The 27,918-nt window shown below is 31.2% G+C and overlaps 1 protein-coding gene across 1 annotated transcript in view; it reads left to right on the forward strand.

Annotated features, from left to right (window-relative positions):
* LOC123551122 (transient receptor potential cation channel subfamily A member 1 homolog) overlaps window positions 1-20,214 on the forward strand; it is a 136,838-nt gene extending 116,624 nt beyond the window's left edge. Inside the window, exon 16 of the mRNA XM_053542065.1 lies at window positions 19,978-20,214. Within this exon, the coding sequence (XP_053398040.1) occupies window positions 19,978-20,214 (237 nt within the window). The remainder of the gene's footprint in view (window positions 1-19,977) is intronic.
* Window positions 20,215-27,918: the final 7,704 nt, after the last annotated feature.

Genomic DNA, 27,918 nt, shown 5'->3' on the forward strand with positions numbered 1-27,918 from the left:
TGAAAGTAAATGTTTTTTTAGATGTAAAATATGAAAGTTTTTAAAAATAGTTAGATCCCTATTCTATTCAAATATTACTTTTTTTTAACAATAAATAAATTTATAAATATTCGACTTGTTTCGCATTTCACTTATTTTAATTTAAACTTCATAAAGTAATCTTTAGTACCGTTCCCCTTAAATGAAAAGATAAAAAAAAATAATGCCCAAAGCTATTATTATCGTTCACCCCCCCCCACCGTTTTTATACAAAAAAACAACACTTAGTAGGGAAAATCGCAAATTGGTTATTTGTTCTTAGGTAAAGCTCTCCCCGTTTTATGGGTTTTAAAGTGTTATAAAATTGGAAATGAAAAAAGATCTTAGTATTATGTTTTTGGGGTCACTAAAAATTTTTAAAAACTTTTAGTTTAATAATAAAATTTGCTATTTTTTTTTATTACTCCAGTTTTTTTTGAATAATACTTTAAAAAAAATAATACGCATAAAACCGTTTACATAGACTTAAATCTGTAGAACCCAAAAAAATCGTAATATTTTAATTTTTTCATATTGACATGTTTTTTCAAAAAACATTTTCTCTCTGACAGAGGCAAAGTTTGTAATTTTTTTCAAATTTGATCTGAAAAAACGTTATTTTTAAATTTCCCGGGTCCCAATTTTCTAAATAAAAAAGATTGTAATTATTAACTTCATTAATGCTTTTCCGAGATTCATTTTTGATCGAATGAATGAATGTGTTGCCCCTTATTCATTCTTAAAGAAGCTAGCTGGGCTACTTTCTAAAAAAAAATTTAAAGGTTGTTTTTGCCCTTAAAAACTTTAATCTCGTTTAACCCCAAGGGTTTTATCAAATGATTTTTGCAATTTTTTTTTTTATTTCAAACATTAACATAAAAACATTTGGTGATGACACCTTGTAAAATTTTTGGATGAAAGAATGAATAAAAATGTTAAATGATGATTGTAAAAAAAATATCATCGAATGAATAAAAGAATAAATGATAATAAAAAAATGAATGAATGAATGAATGAATGAATGAATGAATGAATGATGAACGGCTATTCTGAATTTTTTTTTTATATTAAGATTAAAAATTAAATGCCCTTTTTTTGACGTTTCTGAATTTTTAAAGAAAAAAAACAACCCGTGTTCGTTTAATTGAAATTAAATTATGGGGGGTTTGTAAAAAAAAAATCGTTTTTTTAAAAAAAAATTAAAACATATTAAATAAATAAGTACTTATCGTGATTTCCTTTCCCCTAAAATATGAAATATAAGATTATCGCGTGCGGTATTTAAAGCCAGATGTTACGCTGGGGTATGAAGCGCGAAGCGTTTTCCCCCCTTTTGGACGGAAAAAATCATCCCTAATATCTATGCTTTAAAGACCCCCAAAAATTTTCGAAATTTTTGTGAAAATTTGGGGATTCATGAGTTTTGATATTGTAAATTTGCGGGTAGAAAAATGTTGAAATTGTCAATTAGATTACCGGAGGGGCTGGCTCTTCTGTTTTATTTAAATTGCAACTTTTTTAAATTAATTTTGCATAAAATGTTCCCAAAAATTTAAATGTCCCCTTTTTTTTTTCGTGGAGAGGGTAAATCAGTGTAAATGCTTTTATCTTTGTTTAAAAAAGGCACTATTAATCTTTCCCAATTTTTTTTGGCGTTTTCGTTAATTTTGCAATTTTTGTATTTTATACAGTTAATCAGTGTCACCCCCACCCCGTTCCCCGGGTTTTTCATTTCTTTAAAGTAAAGTATGTGATTTTATCGCTCCCTGTTTTATTTTATAAATTTTTTAATTTTTTTTCCTTAAAAGTATTTATTTCTAGTATGGCTTGTGGCAGGTATGTGTCTTTTGTCTAAATATTTTAAAAAAGGGATTTTTCAAGGGGTGAAATGAAATTTTAATAAAGGCCCATAAATATCACGGTGTGTTTAAAAAAAATAAGTGGAAATTTTGCAAAAAAATTTGGGGAAAAGGATGGCCAAAATCGAACCCACTACCTGAAAAATAGCAGTAAACGTTTTTGCGCTCAGCACTGCAATGCGACGTATAATATCAACTAGAATTTATATTAATTTTTGTACGTATTTAAGTTTGCTTGAAAATGAATTTACGGAAAAATACAAATATTCACATGTGTGGGTCAATTAAAGGCACTACATCCCGAAAATAAATTTTTGGGAAACAGGTTATAGGGGGAATGGGGGGACATGGAAACATTTTATTTATACGTGGACGGTTAGACCACATTGCACATGTTAGAACACTTTGGAAAATGTTTGATTAACACGTGCGCACGTAAAAACTATCTTAGCTAACAGTTGCATGTGATAGTTACGTTCGCAGTTTTTAGCTGAAGTGCAACGGAAAATTACCAACGAAAAAATGAGATATACCCTTTTTTCAAAAACAAAAAAACATTTACTTGAAAATTTACAGCTACTAAAATAACGCTTTTTTTGAAAGACACCCATTTAAAAAAATTGCAGATCTTTCAGCTTTTTTTGATCTTTAAACAGGCCAAGTTTTATTAACACATGCCACATGGAGTATAGCGTGCGAACGTGATACTGTAAATTGCGCACGTGATAGTTTCACCCGCGCAGGTGAATTCCCACTAGCAGTGGACTAACACGTGCGCACAGAAAAAAAAAAATATTTTCTATGTCCTCGCTATGCCCCCGTACTTACATAGAAATTGAAAATTTTCTTTTGAAACAAAATAAAAAGGATATGAAAATATTTTCGTTAAAAAATTTTATAATTAAGTACCTAAAGTGAACTTAAACAAAAGGTATAAAAAACATATTTTTAGCTCTTTGAATTTTATTAAACTGAATGATTGGGTTTAAATTTGAATTTTGTTTCTTTATTACCAAAAACTATGCTATTACATGTTGGTTTAAAGGTCCAAACCCAGGGGTCTCCCGGGCCCCGGGGTTTAGTCGAACTTCAAACCTTGCCATCACCCCTTGCGGGTTCAGTCCAAAAAGTTTGAAATTTTCCTGGAGGAAGACTTAAGCGGGGTCGTCGTGAAAAAAATAACGTTATGGACCTGGGGATCCTAAAAAGAAAATGGAAATCGTAAAAGGCTATAAGTGTGTCACGCAAGTTAATCCCCAAAAAAAACACAAAAAAAAAGAAATACTCGGTCGGTAGCAGACGTATGTATTAAAAGAAGAAAGGGGTTTGTTCGAATCTTTGGCGCGAACTTTATCGATTTTTTGGTCTGTAAAAAAATTGAATTGATTTATAAATAAAAATTTAATAATGTTTTATAACTTTTTTTTACAAAATATAAATGGGTTTTTTCCCCTTTTTTTCTATAAATTTTGCATTGTTGACAAGCGTTGGAAAAAGTGCAGAAAAAGAGTTGCTGCATTTGATTTTTTATGGCATGATCCGGATTATTTATCACTACAAAAATAGGGATAATTGATTAATCTTTTTTTTTTCCAAACGCATTTGTTTTAAAAGTTAAAAAAAAATCGGGGAAAGCGCTGATGAAAAGTGGGTTCATTCATGTTTGTTTTTATACCGTTTTGGTCCGTGAATGCTTTTTTTTTTCTTTCTTTCAATATTGGGTTATTTTACATACATACAAGTTCGCATGCAAAACGTTTGACCTTTGAAAGGCCGGAGAATAAATTTTACCAATATTGATTGCATCCCGTATTTTTGAAATATATAAAAATTTTAAATCCTATTTTCCCGGTATACGGGGAAAATACGGGTGTATACCAAGCATATAGGACTATACGTCCCCTATTTTCGAAATATACAAATTATTTAAATCCGTATTTTCCGGGATATACGGGGAAATAAACGGGTTTATCGAAAACATACGGGGAAAATTTTTTCACTGTTTTTCGGGGGAAAAAACAAATTTTCAAACCCTTACCAGAATTAAAGGAAAAAACGGAGTTGTATACAAAGAATATACGGGGAAAATAAGTCCCCTTTTTCAAAAAATTTCAAATTATTTAAATCCCGTATTTCTGGCATAACGGGAATAATTCGGAGTTTTATCCAACATTCGGGGCTATAGTCCCCTATTTTCGAAAAATCAAATTATTTTAAAACCTATTTCCGGATTACGGGAAATAGGGGTTGTTCGAAAAAATACGGGAAAATTTTAAACCCCTTTCTTCGAAATATACAAATTAAATATCCCCTTATCCCGAATATGGAAATATCGGGGTTGTATATGAAACATATACGGGAAATATACGTCCCCTATTTTGTAATATACGGATTTTTATTCGTACACCAGAATAACGGGATAACGGTGTTGTTACGATAGAAAACCCTTTTGAATTTCCCCTATTTCAATAAAATACCGGGGATCGTATATAAGAATTCCGTATTTCAAGTTTCGGAAACCGTATTTTTTGTTCGGACTTTTAAAATTACAAGCCCTACAGCCCGTATTTAGTTTTCCCGTATTTTCTTCCCCTATATGGGTAATAACGGGGTCCCGTAAAATCCCTTTTTTAACTCTTTTTTTTGCATGATTGCTTTCCTTTGCAAGTTTTTGGGGCCCCATTTCCAGCTTGCCCACATGGCAGGAAACCATCGAAATGTCATTGTTGTTCGCGGGCAGGAATTGTTTTTTAACATGTTGGTTAAATTGTTGAGGACCTCTTAGAGGCCTGAAAAGCTGATTTGGGGTCGTTTTAAGAATGTATTTTCTATTTTCTTCTCGCCCATAATATTAGAGTTCGTCGAGGAGGCTTCATCGGATTATTCGGAGCATCTCTTCCGACTGGGTGGGATTGTGAGAGTGGGCTGTTGAAAAAATTTTATGTAGGGACCCCTCCCAGCATTTTGAATGCCCTTTTCCCCGTCCCTCGGGATTGTTCGGGTCCAGGGTGTGTTTTATACGATTTTTTGATCAAATTTTAGGTAGGGATTGTTTGGGAAACCCGATGTTGCTTTCCCCTTTTTTTCTACCCCCGGACCCCCAATCGATGTTGGGGGCACATTGTCTGGGAACTCATTTATCAGGGCCCCGGGCTCTGCCCCCTGTGTCCAGTCTCTGTTTTCCCCCCTTTTTTCGCGATGTCTTCGACGATGTTTTTCAGTCTGTTTTGGGTTTGCTCTCGGTTTTTGGGGAGTGGGGGGGATGGGGTTCACTTAAGAAATGAGTTTTATTTTTGGCTGAAATACTTTTAAAAATTTTTTAAAGTTCTTTTGGCTCAAATTTTTGCAATAAAAGTCCGAAGCTCTCGGGCCCTTGTTTTGGAATCTGCATATGTTTATATATTAATATCCCCCTTTTGGTTTAATATTGTTTATTGACTGTTTTGAGACAGTATAAATTAAATTTTGTTGTGTTTCCAGAAAAATTCTGTCACTACTGAAAACTTTGGGGAAACTTATTTTTAAAAGGATGGTTCTTGTTTATTTCCAAAATGTTTTTTTATTCTTGTGTTACATGAAAATTCATCTTCCCTATACAGTAAATGGGGGCTGTTTTAGACAGAACCCGAAACTAAAGTTATATTATTTTTAAAATTGTCCTTTTTTTTTAAAAACAAAATATTACTATTTGGATTTTTACTTTGAAGGATTTTCTTAAAATTGTGGATTAAAAAGTTTTTTGAAGAGAGGATTTATAATACTTGGGCATCTTAAAAACGTTTTTGATTTGTTTTTTTGAAATTTTTTATCACTGGGTTTAAATTTTACCGGACATCAAAATTAATGTGTATCGGGTTTTTTTCCCAAAGTTAATTTACGGATGATTGATTATTAAAAGGGGGGTTCCTAAGGGTTTTTCCCCTACAAAAAGATTTGATATATTTTTTGCTAAAAGTTAGCCTTTTGAATGACCTTTTCATCCGGGAAAAGTTAGCCCAAACGGATTTTAGTTTTTAGAGAATTTTGTTTAAATGTGGGGGGGGGTAATTCCATACTTGTCCCCCTTTCATAACAAATAGGCGGGTTTAATGCTTTTTTTATCGCTGAACTAAAAGTTAAAGGGGGATAATGTGTACTTAAAAACATATGAATGATTAGAAATTTGATTCTGCAGTACCTTTTCAAAATATGCCCTTCATAGACTTTGTAAATATTATTTCATTTTGATCTACCAACTTTGCGGAAAACCACCCAAAATTTTTTGCACAAAAAGAAGCAAATCCCCTTTTTGAGAAAAAAATTGATAATGAAGACCTTGCGGATTTGGGGAGTTTCCCTTTATTTGCTATTTGATGCTTTTTGCCCCTTTACGCGAAAAAGACATGAGAAAAAAAAAAAATACCAAAATTTCTTATTTCAGAATTTTAAAACAATTTTTTTCAATCCCTTTCTGATTTGAATTTAGTAGGAAAAAATGTTTATTTTAAATTTTAAAAGTAAAAGCGTTCACACTGAAGGTTTTTGGCTACATCTAAGGGCACGTTTTCATTCGTTTAAACCTGTTTAAGGCCAGTGCAATTAAATTTATAACTTGGGGGTGTTGTGCTTTACAAATTTTTGTCTGTGTGATTTTTGGTTGGGTTAGTGTAGTAAAAACGGAATTCCAAACAGAAGCCGGCCTAGAAAAGGAAATGCAAAAATAAGTATCAAAATTTTTTATGGAATATGTCTAAGAAAAAATGTTAAAGAAGAACCCCGGAGCAATGACCCCACAAAGATTGTAAGTACTCTCAGAAAACGAACATGGTAAATGGCCATTGTTGAAAAAATTTCCTATATAAAGTAAAAAAGGGGGGTGATTTGACAGAGCAAAAAGTTAGCAATTTCGAATGCATTTATCAAAAAAATAGGAAAAAAATTTTTCAAATATTTTTAAAAGCTAATTCAAATTTAAAAAAGTACTATAAAAAGTATTTAACCGGTTTGGGTTTTTAAAAGAATAACAAACTCAGCACATACAATTGTACATTCATCAGCATTCGACAATAAAAGCAACGCAAAATATTGATATATTTTATTTTTTTATTTATTGCCCAAAATTTTCGATTTTGCACTTTAAAACCCCTTAATTTTTGCGAGGGTCCTAATACTCTTTTTTTTGCCCGGGTATCTAAATGTAATTTTATGAACATATTTTCCCTTTTATAAAAAAAGGTTTAATAGTCTTAACAAGTTTAAACTTTCGTTTTTTAATTTTTCCCCCTTTTTCATTATGTTTTTTTAAAGTTTTTTAATAATAAACAATAAAAAATGAAAAAGATGACACATTTTTTCCGGAGTGAGAAAAAATGGCCAAAAAGAAAAATAGTACCCCTTGTCCTCAAATTATATGCAAGTTCTTTCGATCAAATTTTTACTTGATTTAATGATTTAAATTTCCCCCATTTAACCAAAATGTGTTTATACAGAAGATTGAAAAGCTATATATACAAGTAAATTTAAAAAAGGGAAATTAAACAAAATGGAAAAATAAATTTATGGTTTTTTGGTGTATGTTACTGTAAAAATCAGTTTAATTGTAACTTATAAATCAGGATTTGGTCAAAATCAAATTCAAGCGCAAGATCAATATTTTTTTTTAAATTTATAATTTGATTATTCAGGTTTTACACACGTTTTAAGTTTTTAAAAATTTTACGTAACCTAGAAAAATGGTTCTCAAAACTTATGAAAAAGATTCTTCAAACTCGTTAAATAAAAAAATATCCAGTGGAAATTTAATTTATTTAAAAACTAATGAAGAAATAAACGTTGATTAGATCAAAATTTTTTTCCCTTTTATTTGGGTCTTGTAGATTGCCCTCACATTCAAATTGAAAAAATGGGGGTGAAACATCTACAATTTTAGAAAGTGTTTGAGGGGCAGTACGTTAGAAAATTTTTTGAAAAATTTGAAAAAAAAGAGTTTTATTTTTTCATACTTTTAGAATGCTGCCACAACTATCTTCGTAACATTCAATTTGGGTTTGATTTCTTTGGGAAATGGAAAGATTCCCAAACTTTGGGTATTTCGAAAATGGTAAGGGGTTACCAAAGGGGACAAAATGGAATGGGGGGAGGTGAGGTAAATCAAACCCAATGGCAGTATGAAAACCCTCAGAGAAAACCCCCCAGAGGTGAGGTCCCTCAAAGCTAATGGGGAGTATTGACAAGTCAAGACAACAATGTCAAAAGGGGCAACTGACGGGAAAAATTACAGCCAAAAAGAAAGAACTGGGGTTTAGAAGAAGATTGGAGAATATGGAACTTAACAGAAAAAGGGTAAGAAGGCATTAACCCCCGGGGAAAAACGTATTTTTATAGTAAAAAAGTTAAATTTAAACATCCTAATATTTGTCTTTTTTTTAATTCGTGCTTACATTTTAAAAATAAAATTCCCGAAAGGAAAGTGACAGAAGCTAGGACGTCCCCCATTGGGATTGAAACTTTATGCACTTTCTTATCAGTCGAAAACCATTTTCCAGCAGGTTAGGGTTGTCCCCTATGGATGTTTTCAATAAAAATAATAAAAAATAATTTGGGAGTTCCCCCACTGCATTAAAAGTAAATATTTTGAGTGTAGATATTTTAAAATAAAATGATAATTTGATGGGCGTTAGATGAGGACACGAGAATTGCGGTAGGAAACACACCATTGATTTGTTTCAGGAATTCGTTTTGTTCTCTTTCAAAAACTTAACCAATATTGAATACTAATTTCTTTTTTTTGATCGAAAATATATTTTTGAATTGATAAAAAGTAAAAAATATTTTTCTTTTCCTTCCCTTTAAGAATGGGGGCAAATCATTAAATATAGGAAGAATGTTAAAAATGATGTTAATTGAAAATATCATTCAAGGGATTTAAATAAAAAATTAAAAAATTTCCCTTACAAAAAAATTCACAGGGGATTATTGAAAATTTTGTTAAAAAACCCTTTGTCAATTTCAATTTTTTGCATAAAGAATTAATGATGTTTTCCCACGTTTTCCCGGTGGTTTATAATACATTCGTTTTCGCGGCTCAAAAAGGATATACAAAAAAATTCTTTAATTTTGTGCTCAAAATTGGGACCCTAAAATGACCATTTTCTCACTTTGAATGGTTTTTTTTTATTGTCGGTCCGTTATTGCAAACCAGATTTTATGCTTTTAAACGTTGATCATATGGATATTTAAATAAATGGAACATTTGTAACAAGTATCCTTGTTCTCTTACTGAAATGCATGTACATCGAATGCGTGTCTCTCCAATTTTACCCGAATCAAAATATAGTAATATAACAGAAAAAGTGCGTAAAAGGGGGGTTTTTTAAAAATTTTAAGTCGGCATAGGAGAAAAAAAATGTGTTGCTTGATATATATTTTAATGTGATAACTACTAATATTTACACATATTTTGCATCAAAAATGTTCGATTCAGTTCAATATCATTTGCTGTTGTTGTTGTTGTTGTTGTTGTTTTTCTTTGCCATTGCCTCATTTATATAACGCTGTAACATCCTTATAGTAAAGCGTCCTCAGTTATTTTACCTATAAGTATTGCATGAAACTTTGGCCGATCTGACCGAATTATATTGTTTACGTTTATATTTCACGTAAAACCATTTTACTTACTTCAATGTTTTCAGTAGTGTTACTATCGTACAAAAAAGAGTGGCTCCCGTCTGATCAGCCGGACTGCAGAATGTTAGTTTCTCACTGTGAAAATTATTCACAACAACTGGATTTTGTCTTTGATAGTTTTAGACTATATTATATATATTGTTGTGGAAAATATTCAGTGGCCAACACTAATGTCTGATGGTCTTTGTTCATCGTAGTCGGCTGCTAGCCGTAAAGTAAATTTGCTTTTAACCATGCAAGAGAATCTTATCTATAACTGTTATTATTATTCAATAATGAAATATTAAACACTATTAGGTAAATTATACAAGTTATATGAAATAGATTGAGCTAATACCTGGCTTAACTTATCCAGTACGAGAAATTCAGGGCAAACACATATTTATTTTATTATAGTCTCATCAATGTACAATATACATGAAATTAAAACATGTTATCACATTAAGACATGTTCTATTTAGAATTTACATATAACTAAAGTACATTGCCATTCATAAATGAATTACAAGAGACTTTAAGAAACTACTTATAGACATCTACATTACTGTATAATTAACAGACACAATTGTTATCATATATTTCCTAAAAACTAGATTGTTACTGCTAATCCAAGTTTTAATACTGCCTTAAAATGTTTAGAATAAAACACTGAGAATTGAAAAGAGGCGCAAACGCGCACTTTCAAAAACATTGGTGTAACAAAAAACAAATATCCCCTATGATCAGATCATAAAGGAACTGATTAGCAGTAGCATTCTAGAATTAACATAAAAAGTTTTGTTTATCAAAGAGATGAGAGATGAAGGTGCATTTTGTACATCGTTTAAAAGATATCTTATTTTGTTAAAGAGAGTGAAAGATGGTTGTACATTATCTACATAGTTTAAAAGATATTTCTTTTAAAATATCAAAACAGGCCCTAACACTATCTCTAGTCAATAATGGGTTGGAAAATATTTCCTTTATCTGATCTTGTTTTGACATAATACCAAAATGTGGATTTATAAAATAAATCTGGCTTTATTAAACAAGTCAACTCTAATGTCATAGTACATGTTGCAATCCAAAAGTACATGACTTTCATCTTCAGTCTATACTTTCACAAAAAAATGACATTTTCTGTTTTCCAGTATCTAAACCTTCATAACGTCCCGTTTCAATTCTCAATGGTGCCACATCTTCACAGCGGAATTTACTAAAGGCTGAACGATGACTATTTGGAAGTAAAATTTGTCAATGTTGTTCTGCACCAAATTCAGATTTAAAGGGAATTCCTATAGTTTTTATGCGCATCTTTCTGCGCAGCCGACACTTTCTATGGAAAACTGAACTGAAGTCAACATTTGTTGAAACATGTTACAGACAATCTTAAATATGATGAATCTTCAATGCAATAACAGTTTTGATAAGTTTTATCAGTAATCAAGTGTTGATACTGGTTTATGTTGACATGTATAATATTACATTTAATTGTTAAATAAGTTGTAAAAACTCATTTTGAAAGGTTGGCGTGATAATTTAGTTAATTTATCAGTTTCATATAGGCATAAATCATATATATATTATAGATATATTTAATTTGTAAAGTATATGCATCAACATAAATGTAAACTAAATCCTTATTTTACAATTTTCTAAACGCTAAATCATTCCCTTTTAAATACCGTCTTTGACGCGTGCAGATGATATCAGCACTTAAGTCTGTGCGCAATACGTACGTCACGTTCGGTAAAATGCTGCTTTCTTTATTCAAATGATTTTCTTTTCAGATATTGCTATCCGAAATGCTTATACATGCACTGTCGCATAAGAAAGATGTATGAATAGAAGTTCTTACATTATTTCCGTGTGTTATCTATGTTATCTCCAACTATATTTGAATAGACATTGAAGATCAATATAAGATTTATATATGTTTTGAATTCTTTCTATTTTGTTGTACCTCTCCTTTTCTATTTCTTAATCATGTCATAATGTTCTTAGCTTAGCCAGCGCGTTTCTATACTTTTCACGTACAGTGTCATTTTTTGAAATTTCTGTATAGTGACAGTTAAGCGCGCTATCTTTTATCAGTGAAATCCATTCTTGAAGGTATTGATCTTTAAACACTTAAAATTGGTGCTTGTTCTATGCATTGTGCATTCAAAATGTAGAGCTAATCGCACACCATAGTTTTTAACATAAAACAATGCGTCTTATTGAAAAAAGTAAATTATTGGTAAAAATGGCATGTTTCCCTTATATGAATCTGGCCGGCTGTCACACAGGTCAGTCAGCCTGATAACAAGGGCAAAGGCCTGATAGGAATAGCTGTACAAACCTAGTTTGAGCCAACAGTCTTTCGTAATCCAGCTGAATGTCTTCTTTACACGAAATAATTGCACTCTTCAGTTTCGAATCCACAGCGGCAAGGACGGATAAGTAATTCAACGTATTACAACGTAACTACTTTGCCTACTAGTAGTAGGATACCCCAAACTAAAATACAGCGAACAAGTATCATGATCCAGATGCTTAGGACGTTTGTAAATACCATCCTAATAGTAAGATACTGATATGCCTTGTAAGAAAGTATTTCGATACTGTTTCGACAAATTGATAGCCAAACTGACAGCAAAGTATATACATCAAGTTTGAAAATGTTACAGTAATATGTCATCCAATTCTTCAAAAGGGACAAGTTTAATTTTGAACTTGTCAACTCCCCACACCTTGAAGGAAATGTCCCTCGAGCAACATCATACCGTATCTAGTCTATACTTCACAACTTATTCGTTTTGCAAGACCTTGCTCGAAGATAAAGGATTTTAATGACAGAAATCTTAATATAACCAAAAAATTGTTACAATAGGGTTATCATAAGCTACGGAAATCCTTCAGTTGATTTTACAACAGATCGTCGGAACTGTTAGAAAAATGCAGTTATACTAACCTAAAAACACTTTTAAAACTTGGACTTACAAAACCTGAATACTATGGAGATGTAGTTTATGAAATTCAAAAATTATTGCGCTTTATGTTATTTGATACCATTGGATAACGGGTTGTTTGGCATAGCTTGAGATATATTGTACTGGATTTAGATTTAAAATCAAATATGTATTTGATGTTTTTTTTCACTAAGGAGAAAAATGGATGAAATTCAATATTACATTTTAGGTACCTGAACGAAGTTCTGTACATTCTACTGTTTCTACTATGATTCCAGTTTTAATTAGGGCGGGAACAGTTTATATCCCTTTCAATGTTGCACGTGTATGTTATCAAATCCACTTTAGAGTCAAACCTGTGAATACAACCCCAACGACCTTTCCAACCAAACTGCTTTTACTCGTTCACTTTTCCATTTAAACAACGGTTAAACCAGAACTTTGTGAACAAATTCTTCTCTTTACTCTTAAATTTGATTGCTTTAAAAAATGGAAACGGTTATGACAAACGGATATTAATAAGATATATATCATGCAATTAATACAACTCAACCTTTATTGTTTATAGCCTCTTTGGATAACATAATAGGTAGTAAATGCAATTTTGACTAAAAAGGGTCGTTTTATTTCAGTTAGGCACACATATATCTTTAAAAACCATGTTGCACATTTTAATGTTCATGTATTTAAAATATATGTGCTGAAATATCATACTTAAACTGAAAGCACATCACAACATTGCATCTATCAAACGCACGAATGTCATCATTAACATTTCGGACAGGCGTATCCGAACACCGGTGAACTAATTTACAGTTTGATTTAATTTATTATAACAATAGAGAAAAAAGAAGCTTTATCTGATTGAAAAGAAAACAAAATAGAAAAAAAACTTTTTATCTAATCGAAAGACATATACCTAATGAGCGTGAAATTCTGAGGTCGTGTGCTCGAGCGTGTACAAAATGAAATTATTTAGCAGCAAGTACTTTTAAACTAACTCTTTTTACAATCTTTCAGTTATGAATACATTATAGATCACATAACTGGTTGTGATATATACTGTTAAAGCTTAAATTAATCACATTATTTAAAACTTTACCTGTCAACTTTTTAAAAATGCAGTTTGCTCCTTTATTTGACAGTTATATTTGATATTTATACGTTATACACAATTACATTGTTTTCTGTGAAATATTTAGTCTTAAAGCTATCAGTATGTGAAAAAATATTCTTAAAATCTTATTTTAAACACCCGCAATCTCAATGCAAAGACATCAACCCGGGTAGATATGTATCGCCGCCAATTTGGAAGCCATCTTGAAAAATACCGATTTCGCAATTCGGTACTGCATGATAATCAATAGTTTCTGAAAATACATGGTTTTAGCTACTTGAAACAATCAATATCTTTTGTATTACCTGCTGGACACTACATTTCGTTAAAGGAGCGACTTTTTGTTACTCAGGGTCCTAGCTAGCGGGTCGTTACAACAGGATAAGAGCTCCTTCAGTAACTGATTTTGAATGGTTAACATTAAAAACACATTGCAATAATGTCACAATATCTTTCTTTTACGGAATATGAAAGATTTTCTCGGAAAAAAACGAGATATGAAATCGCCGTAACGGGTAAATATCTCAGTGCTATGTGATACGAGTAATTTTATCTCGTAAATACGGGATAAGAAGTTCATTTTTTCCGAATAAATTCCTTTAACTTTCGTAGTTTGTAGATTGCTATTCTTTCCAGATGTATTTAAAATTGCAAGTTTTGTTATGTTTGGTGTTGGAAGTTTCATACCATCCACAAACGTGGTATGTATCAAGTAAAACGTTTGCAATGTTTTTTTTTGTAAAACGTACTTTTGCAATTTTCCTGAGATTTTCTATTAAAAGTTCAATTGCTTATGATATAATATATATTATGATTAAAAGATGTCTTTCTTTTACTCATGAAGACCTTTAAATTGATGCATATTTCATTTGGTTCTTGAAGAAGAAAAGAAGAAAAATAGATTAACGCTGTTATAGAATTTTAAAATCGAACTGTAAAGTTTTCCTCCCTAACTGATCAACGCAGAATTTTAAAAGCAGAAATAAAATTGAATTAAATCTTACTTACTATATGGCATATCTGTTTCATTGTTCGGTTAAAAGTGCTGAGTAATATTTAAAAAACATACACGTACATTTAGAACGTCCTCACCTGGACCCGTCTTTGTATTAAAGTACTTGATCTACATAAAACTGCAAACTGAGCATGAACGAAGCACGGACAACTATTGATTCTAATATCACACAGCGAGTAAGATATGGAACAAAAGAATGGCAAAGATGTTCCCCTTTGTGAAGAAAGTACCATATTTTGCATGAATTTACTTTAAGGTATCCCAAATCCTACAAGGGGAGGAGACATGCTATATCTGCCATAGAACCTCCTTTTAAATCAGTTTAAAAATGGAAGGTAAAATGTCTTGAATTTTTTTTCCCTGAAACTGAAATTTATCTGTAAAGTAACGTTTGATATGATCTAAACATAGATAACATATTACTAGCATAGACAAACAGCAATTTGGTATTGACAGATATACAAAGTTTACTACAAAATACTCTTATTTCTCAAGATACATACTAAAAACGGAGGTTATCAGATATTACTGTATGTTTAATTTCATAACTGCGTGTGAAAAGATGTTTCTTATGAAGAAATAATGAAATTTTGTATTTAAGTATCATAAAATATACTGGATCAGAAATGAACTAAATGTACGATTTGTTGACTTGAATATACCAAAACATGAGGCCCCAAAGGGAAACTACCTTTTATTTATTTCAATAAAATATAGCTAGAACAATTTCAGAAACGTTCATTTATTACCAATTATAACCCTTGACGCAAACTTTATTCAATAACATTTTATACATATTCAATTTACATGGCTCAGGAAAATAAAATGAGATCCTTTAAGGGGAAATTGTTGAAAATCACATTTTAAGGGCAAATAAATTTATGTAAATCGTTAAAATACCGTATTACTGAACTTAAATTAAGGAAAGAGACAGAATTCGTGGATCTCATGTATAATATATAAAAAAGTAAAAAGTATTCACAGGTTTAGGTCCATGAGTTATTCTATATATATGTATTTATTAGGGCAATAGATTATATAAAAAGAAATGCTTTTTAAGGGATCATTTTTGTATGTTACATAATTATGACATAATAAAGTTTTCAGGTCTAATGACTCATCCAAAGACCCATAAAATAAAGAAACTGATATTTACACCCATCCAATAAATATCTTAGAATTGTAATAGGTTTCTCGATACTTCTCTTATACGTTTGTTTGACAAATTTATATTTCTTATACATGTCGTGTACATGATTGTGTTATTGCACAGGCATTTAATGAAGTGTACATAGTATTTTGTTTTTATTTAACGTCACATCGACACATGATAGGTCATATGGCGACTTTCCAGCACTAATGGTGGAGGAAGACCCCAAGTGCCCCTCTGTGCATTATTTCATCACGAGCGGGCACCTGGGTAGAACCACCGACCTTCCGCCAGATTGATTGCTTCTTCACATGAAGAATTCAACATGAAAGTAAGGTGTCTTTACTAGTAAATCCAGAATCAACAGAATTAAGCAATGCAAGGGTCACAATTAAGGTATACAGACACTAAATAGAAACCTAGCGCGGAAAAAATCATGGTAGATGCAAAATGGCGCATTCAAAGAGTCCTCCTTCCTTGCTCTGTAGAGCTTTCTTCCTTCCTGTTTTACATTCTTTTTGCTGAAATCACATAACTTGTAAACTTGCAAAACAGATGTATCCTTGACAAATAAGAAGCATTTTCGCAATAATATGATAGCATGACAGGTTTATTTTGGAACTGTAGGTCATACAATTTGGTGTATCATTTTAGTTGATATTGTAGTTGGTTTGTTTGACTAAAGTACATAACCTCTTTTTATATTTTTTTCAGCACTGGCAATATTCTTAAAAATATGTAAAAATGTAAACTACATACATTTAAAACGGGTTCTGCTCTGTGCCTTAGCCATTTGAAATCAATTTTATCTAGGATAAAGAAGGCCAGCTATTTAGTATGTTCATACCTTAATGTCTCTCCCAAAACAAGTGGCTTCATATATGAATGTTAGAAATCTGAACATCGGGTAATTTAGATGTTTTCATGTTACTATTTCCTTTAGGAAATTTATCTGGCACTATTTATTTACTTACAGTTGATATCTTTGTTTATAACATGGCCATGTATTGTTCCAAAAGTTTGAAGTCACTACATGTGGTGCACTAACTGGTATGCGACTTGGTACAGATTTCTTTGCCGCAGATGCATAAAAACAATACCAAAAAGGAATAATGTCACGAGTAACCAACACTGAAACACACTGTTATTTTCTATAGGAAAACAGTTTGCTAGTTGTTAGCTGTAGCTTCATTTAGCCGTTCCAAACAGTTCTAGTACATGCTAACTACTTCCGTAATAAGCATAGTAAGCAGGGTTTATTTTGCATAAAATAAGGACAGAAAGACAAAACTTCAACATGAAAAAGAACGTAGACTTAAAGCTAACATTCTATATAATGCATTATTTGGTTGTTATACTGTCTCAATACAATTGCAAGGCATTCTGTCTCTTTACTTATGGTTATGCCGTGTTAAAAGATTCAAGAAGCGCATATGACAACTGGAAGGTTAGGTTGTTCTATCATGCAAAGAAATATCAAAATGAAACCAGGGAATATATTTCTTAAGCAATTAGACGTATTGAAAGCAATCTCCTGAGAGATGTTCACGTATGTAGCAAAGGACATTGTATTAAGCAGGTTGTAGACCGGCATTATAGCATACATTGACATTTGCTAATCCTGAGAACTGGAAATGGACAAGAGAGCTGGTACATGGCTTTAATTATGTAATACACTTCATACTTATCTGCTATAAGTTGTAGTAAACTCATCAATGTAACTACAAGAATACATACAAAGGCAGATATAAATGTATTAAGCCATTACCGTGTACGTTTTGAAGACATTTGTGCTAGAAAGTGAAACACTAGCAAACCTTAGTAACAGTTTTAGTTAAGTAATGAAAGGGTTGTTACGCATAAAATTAAAAGTTATTTGTTAAGGGTATCTTGATCTTCATTTCTTTCAACTTTTGTAAGTTCATGAAAATATGCTGAGCATACTCAACAATGTTCTGAATGGTCATTTCTTTATCTGATACATGATATCATTATATAGGCCGATTTGGAACCAGTGACAAAAATACACTATTTCATTAATTGTCAACAGGTTTAGTATGCAAGATAACTGTAACTTAGTATATTTTAAGGAAGCATTGTTTATAAACTTAACGATTAATCTTTACCTTAAAAAAATGCATCTAATTCTACTTGGTATGACTTTCTTTAATTCTGTTTTCATCTTAAACAATTCTTATGTACTATTTGTATTCTTGGGGTGTCTGCAGTAAATCACTGCACTTCAGAAATGTTTATAGTTATAAACCCTGTGGAGGGGTTCAGTGAGGGAGACCGTTTGGTGGTAAAGGTTTTGTCAGATCAATAGAAAATTCATTGGTTCAAACCGTATAAAGGTTAATCTATCATAGTGCTATTTTCCAGAAAGCGGAATTTAGACTGATTATAAAACTTGAAATCTTAATCTAATTCAATGAATAAGTATCATTGGATATAATATAAATTAGCAATAATAAATACAACAATACATTTAGTTCACGTTCCATTTTTCTTTGTTGTAAAGAAAGCATTAGGATGATCGTATTCTTTAGCTTAAAGTCATTACTTGTCTTGGAAAAACATATATTATGTTTTGTATAATATGTCTTACATGAATTCAAATTAGATATTGAATTACAAGAAAAACACAAAATAATCCATCCTTTAGCTGCTATTTTGAATGCGTAATAATAATATTCATCGGGAAATCGAATTATCGGTACACCATAAACAGTATAAGTACTGTAAAATCAATTATATGAATTACAGTATGTACGTATATGTGGACTTTTTTTATAATATACTCTTAATAACCCTCAAAATGTAAAGAATGTTTACATGATATTTTGATATAATTAAATGCCAAAATTAGTTTTACCGAGTGATATAATACTAACATTTAAAAATAAAGTCATCCTGTAAATAAAAATTTTATGCAATTTTCCCTCTTTTAGGGCCTCATCTATGTCATTTGTCAGTGTCACATATATCAAATGTGTATAATATGTAGCTAAATAAATATTATGTCAATAATAGTTATTAATTTATGTTATAAATTAACCTTTTGGACATTGCCTTCATAAATATATGATTAAAATAAACAAAATGTATGTCCCTTTTTGAGGCCTCATTTTAAGCTAACTTAGGTTAGCGAACTGCGTGCCTCCTCCTTTTTTGGATTCAGCATACTCAAAAATATTTACATACAAAAAAACAAAGAAAAATATCAAACAGGGAGTGCCACGCACCAAAAGCGCAGCCTCCTCAAAACGAACCCCCCAGCACGCAAACGAGTGCACCACACACACACTCAAAGCTTACACATCAGGACAAAACGAACAACACACACACACAAAGTTTGGTGCTTTCACAAAAAGAAACATCTTTTTCCTATAACTTACTCACTAACAAGGCCAATGTAAATTTTAGTTTTGTAAAAGTATCTAAAACATTCAAATATTTTTTTTCATTTATTTTGTTGCAATAAATCTTAAAATGCAATTTAAACTTAATTCCGTTCTACTTGTTTTAAATTTAGTACAGAGGCACAAGTTATTGAATTGTCTTTGCCTTAAAGTGGACAATAATTGAGAAATTATACACTATCACAACAATTTTGACTTTTTACGTGAGAACCGTGTTTAAAGTAAGACAAAAGCCTCAAACTATCAATTGTGTGAAAGAATGGTCAATCTCGGTGCATTACGCCTCGATTTGTCCATTTTTTTCACATACTGAACAATTTTCGGCATTTGTTCATTACTTATATTAAAACAAGTCAAAGTGGGCGACGAACCCTTGTATGGTCTGTATTAAAGTTTAGTGGCGCCATCAAGACCATAGTTTGTAATTATAACAATAAAAAATTAACAGTATCTAGAAGTTAAAAAGGCGGTGCCATGCAATTGGAATTCGAGATAAAATATTGTCACTGAATACATGTAGTTTAATGCTATGCATAAGCCTAATCTATATCCTAGGATAAATTATAATAAGTCCTCTGCAAAAATCTGTAAAGAAGACTTGCTATATTGCTATAACATGAAATAAATGGAAAATAACAAAAGTCTGTAATTGTATGAACATTCTTTATTTAACAGTTTAGTAGCTAGTAACCTTCTGTGTACTGACTGTGCATAGAATTATGAAACAACTGAGTGTTTTGTCAATTATTACAAAGATGAAAATGAAGTTAAATTGACCAAATGCATTAATTTCTAACACAGGATGGTTTATCAAAAGAGATAAAGACACTGAAGAGAGAAATGAAACATATGGACGCAGAATCTAGGAATGAAGTAAGAACAATTAACAGAGATATGCAGGAGGAAATGAAAAGCATGGAATCGAGATTGCAGGAAAAAATGAAAAACTTAGACGCGAAATTAATGACCATTATACAGAATCTTAATAAAGCGGAAGACAAATCAAGTACAGACAACCAACAAACTGTAAAACTTTAGTAACATCAGTGTTTTGTGCTTGTATGAGCCACCTAATCGTATGACAAAAAGAAAAAAAAACACATAACAAAATATAAAAAATCATTAGAAGCGATTTTAAAAAGCTCGAATATCTATAATTGACGCAGCTTTTTGAAACTGTTGCTATTCATTATTGTTATTTATTCTTAATTTCATGATAACAGTAGTTAAAGAAAATATTCCCTTCAGCGTTTTTCTCAAGTCATGTTATCATGTTCCCAACATCCACAATATTTAATAGGTCCATACTAGCAAGAGCAATTTTAATAATTTCCAGTATGCCCGACGTCAAAATAACCTTTTAATTTTAACAATGTTTATTTTTTGCGATGCCGCAGGAATGCAACTGCTAGATAATTGTTGCATTATTATCTGTTTGAAGACATCTGTTCCCTGTAGTGTACAAGTGTATCATCGATCTATCGTATATGCATTTGTTTTCGGCGTAAAGTCAGTGCGGCATCCTAGGATAAGTATCAAGTTCGTATGCTCACAATTTACTATACATCTGTAGATTGGGAATATTGACAATCGTCAAATGGCTATTTACCATATATTAGTAAATCACACATTATTTTCCTTGTATTCTAGTTCTTACTTTGCAACAGTCGTCGTTGAATACCCGTAATTAACTACTTTTGTTACCCGCAAGTGCTTAAGACACCTTACCACTGGTGTTCGTGAATACTGCATAACATGAAAAATCATGGATATGTAAAGTAAGACACGCGTTTTAACTATAAATGGCACAAGTAATGAAAGTTTGAGACCCGCATATAGATAGACGCTCGTCGCTAGTTTTGCTTCTTGTGCAGCATTGGTTGCTACGTGGAGAAGCAAATCACAGCATTGCACGACACTGCCCAGAATCGCATATATATATCCTTAAAATACCTGGTATGTTGGAACGTAATTCTATTCCTTCCGTAATGTGCCGTTATATGTACCTGGGATCTTGGAACATTCTTTTGTTGGGATCTTGAAACGATCATAGATCATCAACAAAAGAATGTTCCAACAATATATATATATATGTTGGCATTATATACAGAGACATGTGCTTGTACTTTTTGGCTAATGATTTGTGTCTGATCTATCAGACATTTCGCAGTAGAACATTTATCGCAAGTCAATGACTACCGGCAGGCCTAAAATACACATACATTCACTTTACATGTACAACGAAATCAACAAGTTGAAGTTGACAACTGAGGTCTCAAACATTTACGCTGTATTTATCCTTCGTATGTCAGTCAGTTTCCTCACTGGTTTCATGAAGATGTTTTTTAGAAAACGAGTGTTAAGACTGGTAAAAAAATCTTCAAATCATGAAGCGACCAATGGATTTGCTGAATTTGACATATCGTTAAAACAACAATATGTGAACTTAATATTTGCAAAGTAATGACATTTATGGGACGTTGTTTTCCGATGGTGTGCAACAATAAACCATAAGTGTGTCTTCCTACACACAGTGGTATGGGAGACATATTGATTTACTCCTATCTGTGTCTGTCTGTCAGTCAGTCCGTCATAAATCTTGTCCGCGCTCAAAGTCGAACAATTTTCACCCGAACTTCACCAAACTTGAACAAAATGTTTTAGACAATGATTCCTCGGTCAAGTTTGAAACTGGCACTTCGGAATTATGTTCCTTGAATTAACAAAAATACTGATGCCGTAGTACATGTCTTGGTGCATAGTCGTCTCAGATACATAATGAATCCTATTATACATCATACGTGTGTCTGTCGTTAATGTTTTAGATAAGAATTTCGTTAATGCTGCTTATGAGTGCTTTTGAGTGATTCATATAAATATTAATATAGCTTAGTTATGCATTATATAATCGTTTTCAGCAGTTCGTCCTGTTGTGTGTATGAATTTTGCTTATATTTCGTATATATAATAACAATAGTTATTATTTACTTTCAGTTTATTTTGCACCTTGTTAGTATACATCATCTGTTGAGAGAGGATTTCCAACTAACTTCTTTATGATTCGTCAATTCCAAGTTCTATTAAGTGCTATATCTTACTGCTGTTTAGGCATCTGTATGAATATTGGTATAATTCATCATTTGTCAATCGTTCTGTTAAGTGCTATACATGATTGCTTTTCAGGCTTCTTTATGAATATTGGTTTAATTCATCGTTTCATCGTTTCATCGTTTGTTAATTATAAGTCTTGTTACGTGTTGAGTATAAGTACTTTATGTGATTTTTATGTGTTTGTTTGCGAATGGTATAAATTATTAGTGTTGTATTATAAGAAAGGCATTACCAAAAGAAAAGCAAGTATGTTAGAGTTGATTAATTATGTAAATAATTAAAAAAAAAAGAAAAAAAAACAAGAAAAAAAAACTTGTCAATACTTTTCTTAGATTACATTAATTTGTCTACGATTATTTCTAATCAATAAATTTCTATACGACAAATTTCTGAAGAATAATGAATGACACATATTTCACTGTTATGGTGTCAATGTTTTCATTTAATCTTCTTATTTTTCTAAATAAATCCAGATATTGACTTTAACACATTAAACAGTAAATACCTATTTCGAAATGAGAAATACTTCTTTAAAGATATATTTGTGGGAAAGAGGGAACATACACTTTTTCCTTTTTGAACTTCTTCTCTGTGTTATTGAACAAAATTATACAAGGGTATTCGAGACAAATCCAAAATTGAACAAAAGTTTGAATGAAAAATCTGGAGGTAATTTTTTTTTAATATACACAGAGATATTGCAACTATTTTGTTCTTGCTAATTCCATGCAACTATTTTGATACTGTTTAATATGCGTTACTTGAAAACTGATTATTTTAATCAAAGCACTTAAAGTAAGTGCGTGCTATCTCTTGTGTAATGCCTGTATCTACACAAAATATTAAATATCGATTGATTAAGACTAGTTAAGAAAAGAATTTTCGGAAGGACATAACTCTCGACTATTCGGAAGAAAGTGAAATTACAAGAAAACAGTTCTTGCAATAGAAATATCTTGAAATATTTTTGGAACATTTGTGTTGTTGGGTGTCGTGGATGTAATGAGGATGTGGAAGGAGGGCGCAGTACTTAGACATATTGAAAGAGGAACGAGCATGAATAAATTTTGAAACATTATTTTTTCGAAAAAGAGTGTAATATAAGAAGATAAAGTTAAGGTGAGTAACTTTTGGGGATAATAAGTAACAATGTAGAATAACACAAGTTACTGATACGAAGGTTCATGTACTAGTTACAAATTGATCTATCTGAACGCTTAATACTTATTTTACTTAAGATATCTATGTACTAGAAGAAAATGCTTTGAATATATGTAAATAATGTACATTTTTCCTTTTTGTAATTTTGTTATAAGAAAACATGAATTGTAATGATGATAGATATACTGTTTGATAGTTTATGGAACTGATGTACATGTTACAGGATCAACAATTATAGATTTTTTATACATTATAATGTATTAAAATTCATACCGGTCATTCATTAAATGTCTTATTATATCAGTCAGGTTTCATTGCATTTACATGGAATTGATTGGAAATCTTGTTATAAGAAGTACAGATTTCTATATACTAGTGGACAGGCCAAATGACCGAATACTCCTTGTTTGATTCGCATATATTATTCTTCATACACCATTTATAATATTACTTAATTTTGATTAATTTCTCAGAAGGTAGACTATAACACATTATTTTCTCTTGTCATGTTTATTTCAACCGATTGCAGTATTCCGGGAAACCTAGGTTTGATGCAAAATTCGGTAATATTACATAGCATTCTAAAATTAATGTGACTGTACTTTTATGCATTCTACATAAAAAATGACAGAATGTGACTTTTTACTGATAAAGATATGGTTTAATACACTATTCAGATGCATGTCTTGACTGCAGATACATGGACTAGATCTATATGCTATGTAAATACATAAAATGTTATTATGTGTAATATTTAATCAATATTTCTCAGTGTTGTATAAGCAAATTTATGATAAAATGCAAAATTAACTAGGTTTAAAAGGTATTGAGTTTTCGTTTAATCAGAATCATTTGTTTTTTTTACAATTTAATCAAGATCAAGAATGTTTTGACTTCATCTATTTGTCTGCTATTTTCTTATATCATTTATAATATTGATATATAGCTTGTGATTAATTATCATATGATATATCCTTAATTGAAAATTTATTACCCATCATTTGGCACATTCATTTAAATTGTGATTGCGATTAACTTTTCGTAAGGCTATATTACAATTATTGTCATGCTCATGTTACATAATCCTTTGGAAGTATTCCAGGAAGCTTAGTTTGCGACATATGTGATGCTGTTTTGCAATAACTAGTACAGAACTGACATCTATATTTCAGTAAATTAAATGTTATCTGGCAGTTTTAAAAGCAATGTGAATTTTTACACATACCGGATACATAAAGACTTAATTTTCACTTTGAACTGACAAAGTAATTGCATCATTCAGATATGTCTTATCTTGCATATTTCAAAAACAAAAAATAAAAAATGAATAAAATGGTATCACTATGGTGTTTTTAATAAATATTTCTCAGTAGAAATCTTATTATATAAGATGAAATAAGACTTTGTTAAGTCTAGCTACTATTCTCAACAAAAATATGTAAATGCCTGATTTACCTGGATTATCTGAATGCAAAATATATTTCATAAGTTAAGCAAATAACGTATTTCAGTTTTAGTTTAAGTAATTTCAAATGCTAGTCAATATTATGTTTGAAATTAGATAAACTATGTAAGAATGGTTACAGATACGATATAGTGGACGCAACTTGACCCCGATGGTTGACCTTTGCATTATAATACATAATGAGGCACAACCTATTATTGAAAAGGAGTGTACGTAAAACACGAGCTGCACGAGAAAAGGGAAATATAAATTTGTGTAAATATAAATTAGTGTATTGGAAAGTTTTAACTGATCAAATTAAGTATATATACTTTGATACTGCAATGTATACAAACTAATTCCATATAAATATACAAGGTTACCCTAAGCACCCTTGATTTCTATAATGAAATAATCGATATGAATAATCAGCCTAAGGTCAACCATCGCGGTCAAGTTGCGACTACTATACTGTTTGACAATGTATAAAATTGATAAACAGATTAGAATATCCTGAATTATAATTATAGAATCTTTATCTTTTAATGTCATAACGGATCCTACAAGGTTCATGCTGGTTAATCATTAAAGGTCATGACTCATTGTCATTGAAAAAAATAAGTTGAGTTCTTGTTGCAATTATTACTGATTAGTATATGATACCATACAAACGTAAGTAGGATTTGAGAAAAGCATAAATAATAATAACCAACATGTTTTAGTGAGTCGTGTTTACATATTTAATCAGGATTATTTGTTATTTATATAGCCAGTATCAAGAATGCTTTGCTTTTCATCTAGTTTTCTATTATTTTTTTATATCATATTTAATGTTATGTAGTGCGTGATGTATATTTCATAGACACTTCATTAGGAATAAATTACTATATATCCACTATACAAAGCTTGTATTTGGAGAGCTATCCTACTCGACCCGGCATCGTCCAAACTTGATTAAAGCTGTGATGCACTTCCTCTTTATTGATGTTATTACTGCATGGATTTGATTCAGTTTTGAAGTAGTTGTTCCACATCATAACCCTCATCTTTAAACAAGGTCCATAACTCTGCTACAATTTTTTCTAGAAATATTTCTTTTTTAGCTTAGAATTTAGGTCAATTTTAGTGCATTTTCACTTTCTGTAAATGCAGACGGGATTTTATTCAAACTTAATATAGGTGTCCCACATTATATAACACAAGGGCCATAGCTCTGGCATGAATATTTTATTGATTATAACCTTTTAATTTTGAAATTCAAGGTTTATCTGATGATGCACTTTCACTCTATCTCTGTTTTAGAAGTAAATAGTTGTTCAACACCATCCCTCCCACAAATACGACACCAGGGTTATAATACTTGAAATATTTTTATGAATTATGTTTCTCTTTACTTAGATTTTCTAGGCTAATGTTCATGCATATACTGTATCTTTGCTTTTACTTAATGAATTTGATTCAACCCTAAGGGGAAATGGGACAGCTGCATATATGTGTATAGGCAAATTTTTTTCTACTGGCAGAATTTCTTTAAACTTTGTGTATTTACTGAGAATCATGTTTTAAACGGAAATGTATTAAAAATCACAGGCACCCAGGCTTGATCTTGAGTTATCTGCCCTTGAAAATAAAACAAAATACTGAAAAATTAAATGTTCAAGGGCAGATAATTCAAGAGCAAAGCAAAAGAACTATGCATTTTAAATTTTATTTCTGTTTCAGACTTCTTTGCATTCAGTATACAATGTTAAAGGAAATTTGTTCCATGAGAAAGACTAGGACTTTGCGGTATCATTTTGTCATGTTCATAGTTAAGAACATTTGCAACAGTCTCTATATTAACATGGAGAAAACATTTTTTACAGAAGGAATTTCTTCTTTAAACTTTTTTCACTGACAAAAAATAAAAACCAGAAATATGAAATAAAACAAACCATAGGAACCAACTATTGATCAGGAATTATCTGCCATTGAAAGTAGAAAAATACCGAAATAAAATCTACTTTCAAGGGCAGATAATTAAAGATCAAGTCCGGATACCTTTTTGATACATATTTCTGTTTTAAACTTGTGTCCAAGTCAGTACACAAAGTTAAAAGAAATTTCTCCCGTAGGAAATTTGTTGCACTATATACATATAGGCAACTGTGGCATTTCCTCTTGAAATAATCCTTCCACATTATCGTCCTCATTAAACAGCACAAGGTCTATAACTCGGTGCAAATAGGTCATAAAAAATGTCCCCATTTAATTCAAATTTCATTCTGAGTTTGAAGACATATCTCTTTTGCTACTACGTAGATTTAATGCAAACTAAAATGCTTGTATCACATCATCACACGCAACCCATGACACAAGAATAACAACTCTTGTAGGTTCAAGTTGTGTTGCAATTTTGCTCTATCACTATTTTTAATAGATTGATTCAAATTAGTTTAGTTTATACTAATTTGTTTTAGCTCGATTGTGATGAAAGCTTCAAGCTTATTGGAACCACTCTCGAGTCCGCTTCCTGGAAAAACCAGTACTGGTGTCATGTGAGAAGTCATGGTCGTGACCCCAATGGGGCTCAAATTAGAAATAGTTGTTTCATATTATTAGTAACATGATTTGACGCATGATGCATTGCTCTTGAAGAAATGTTCTATTTATTGTGTCCCTTTTATATTTTGGTCATTTTTACATTTAACTTTTTCTCTGTTATTACTAAATACATTTGACACTGACTTAAACTCTTATCTGATATCTTCATCCGCATTGTAGTCATTCTTGCAGTTGCTGACAGTAATGTGCTACACAATAAATGTCAAGGATTCTGCAATTAAACTTGAAACAACAGCAGGTGCAAGTAGATAATCAATATTAAGGTCACGCTAGTTAAAAGCGATGAAACATTCAAGAATATAAGTGATCATTACCATAACTAACCACTTTGCTTTTTAATGCACACTGTCTGATGTCTTTTGTTTCGTTCTTTTGGACTGCCGTGTCTACAGAGAAATTTGGCACAATTATTTTAGTACAGA

This window comes from Mercenaria mercenaria, chromosome 4, assembly GCF_021730395.1.
Source record: "Mercenaria mercenaria strain notata chromosome 4, MADL_Memer_1, whole genome shotgun sequence".
NCBI classification, from domain to species: domain Eukaryota; kingdom Metazoa; phylum Mollusca; class Bivalvia; order Venerida; family Veneridae; genus Mercenaria; species Mercenaria mercenaria.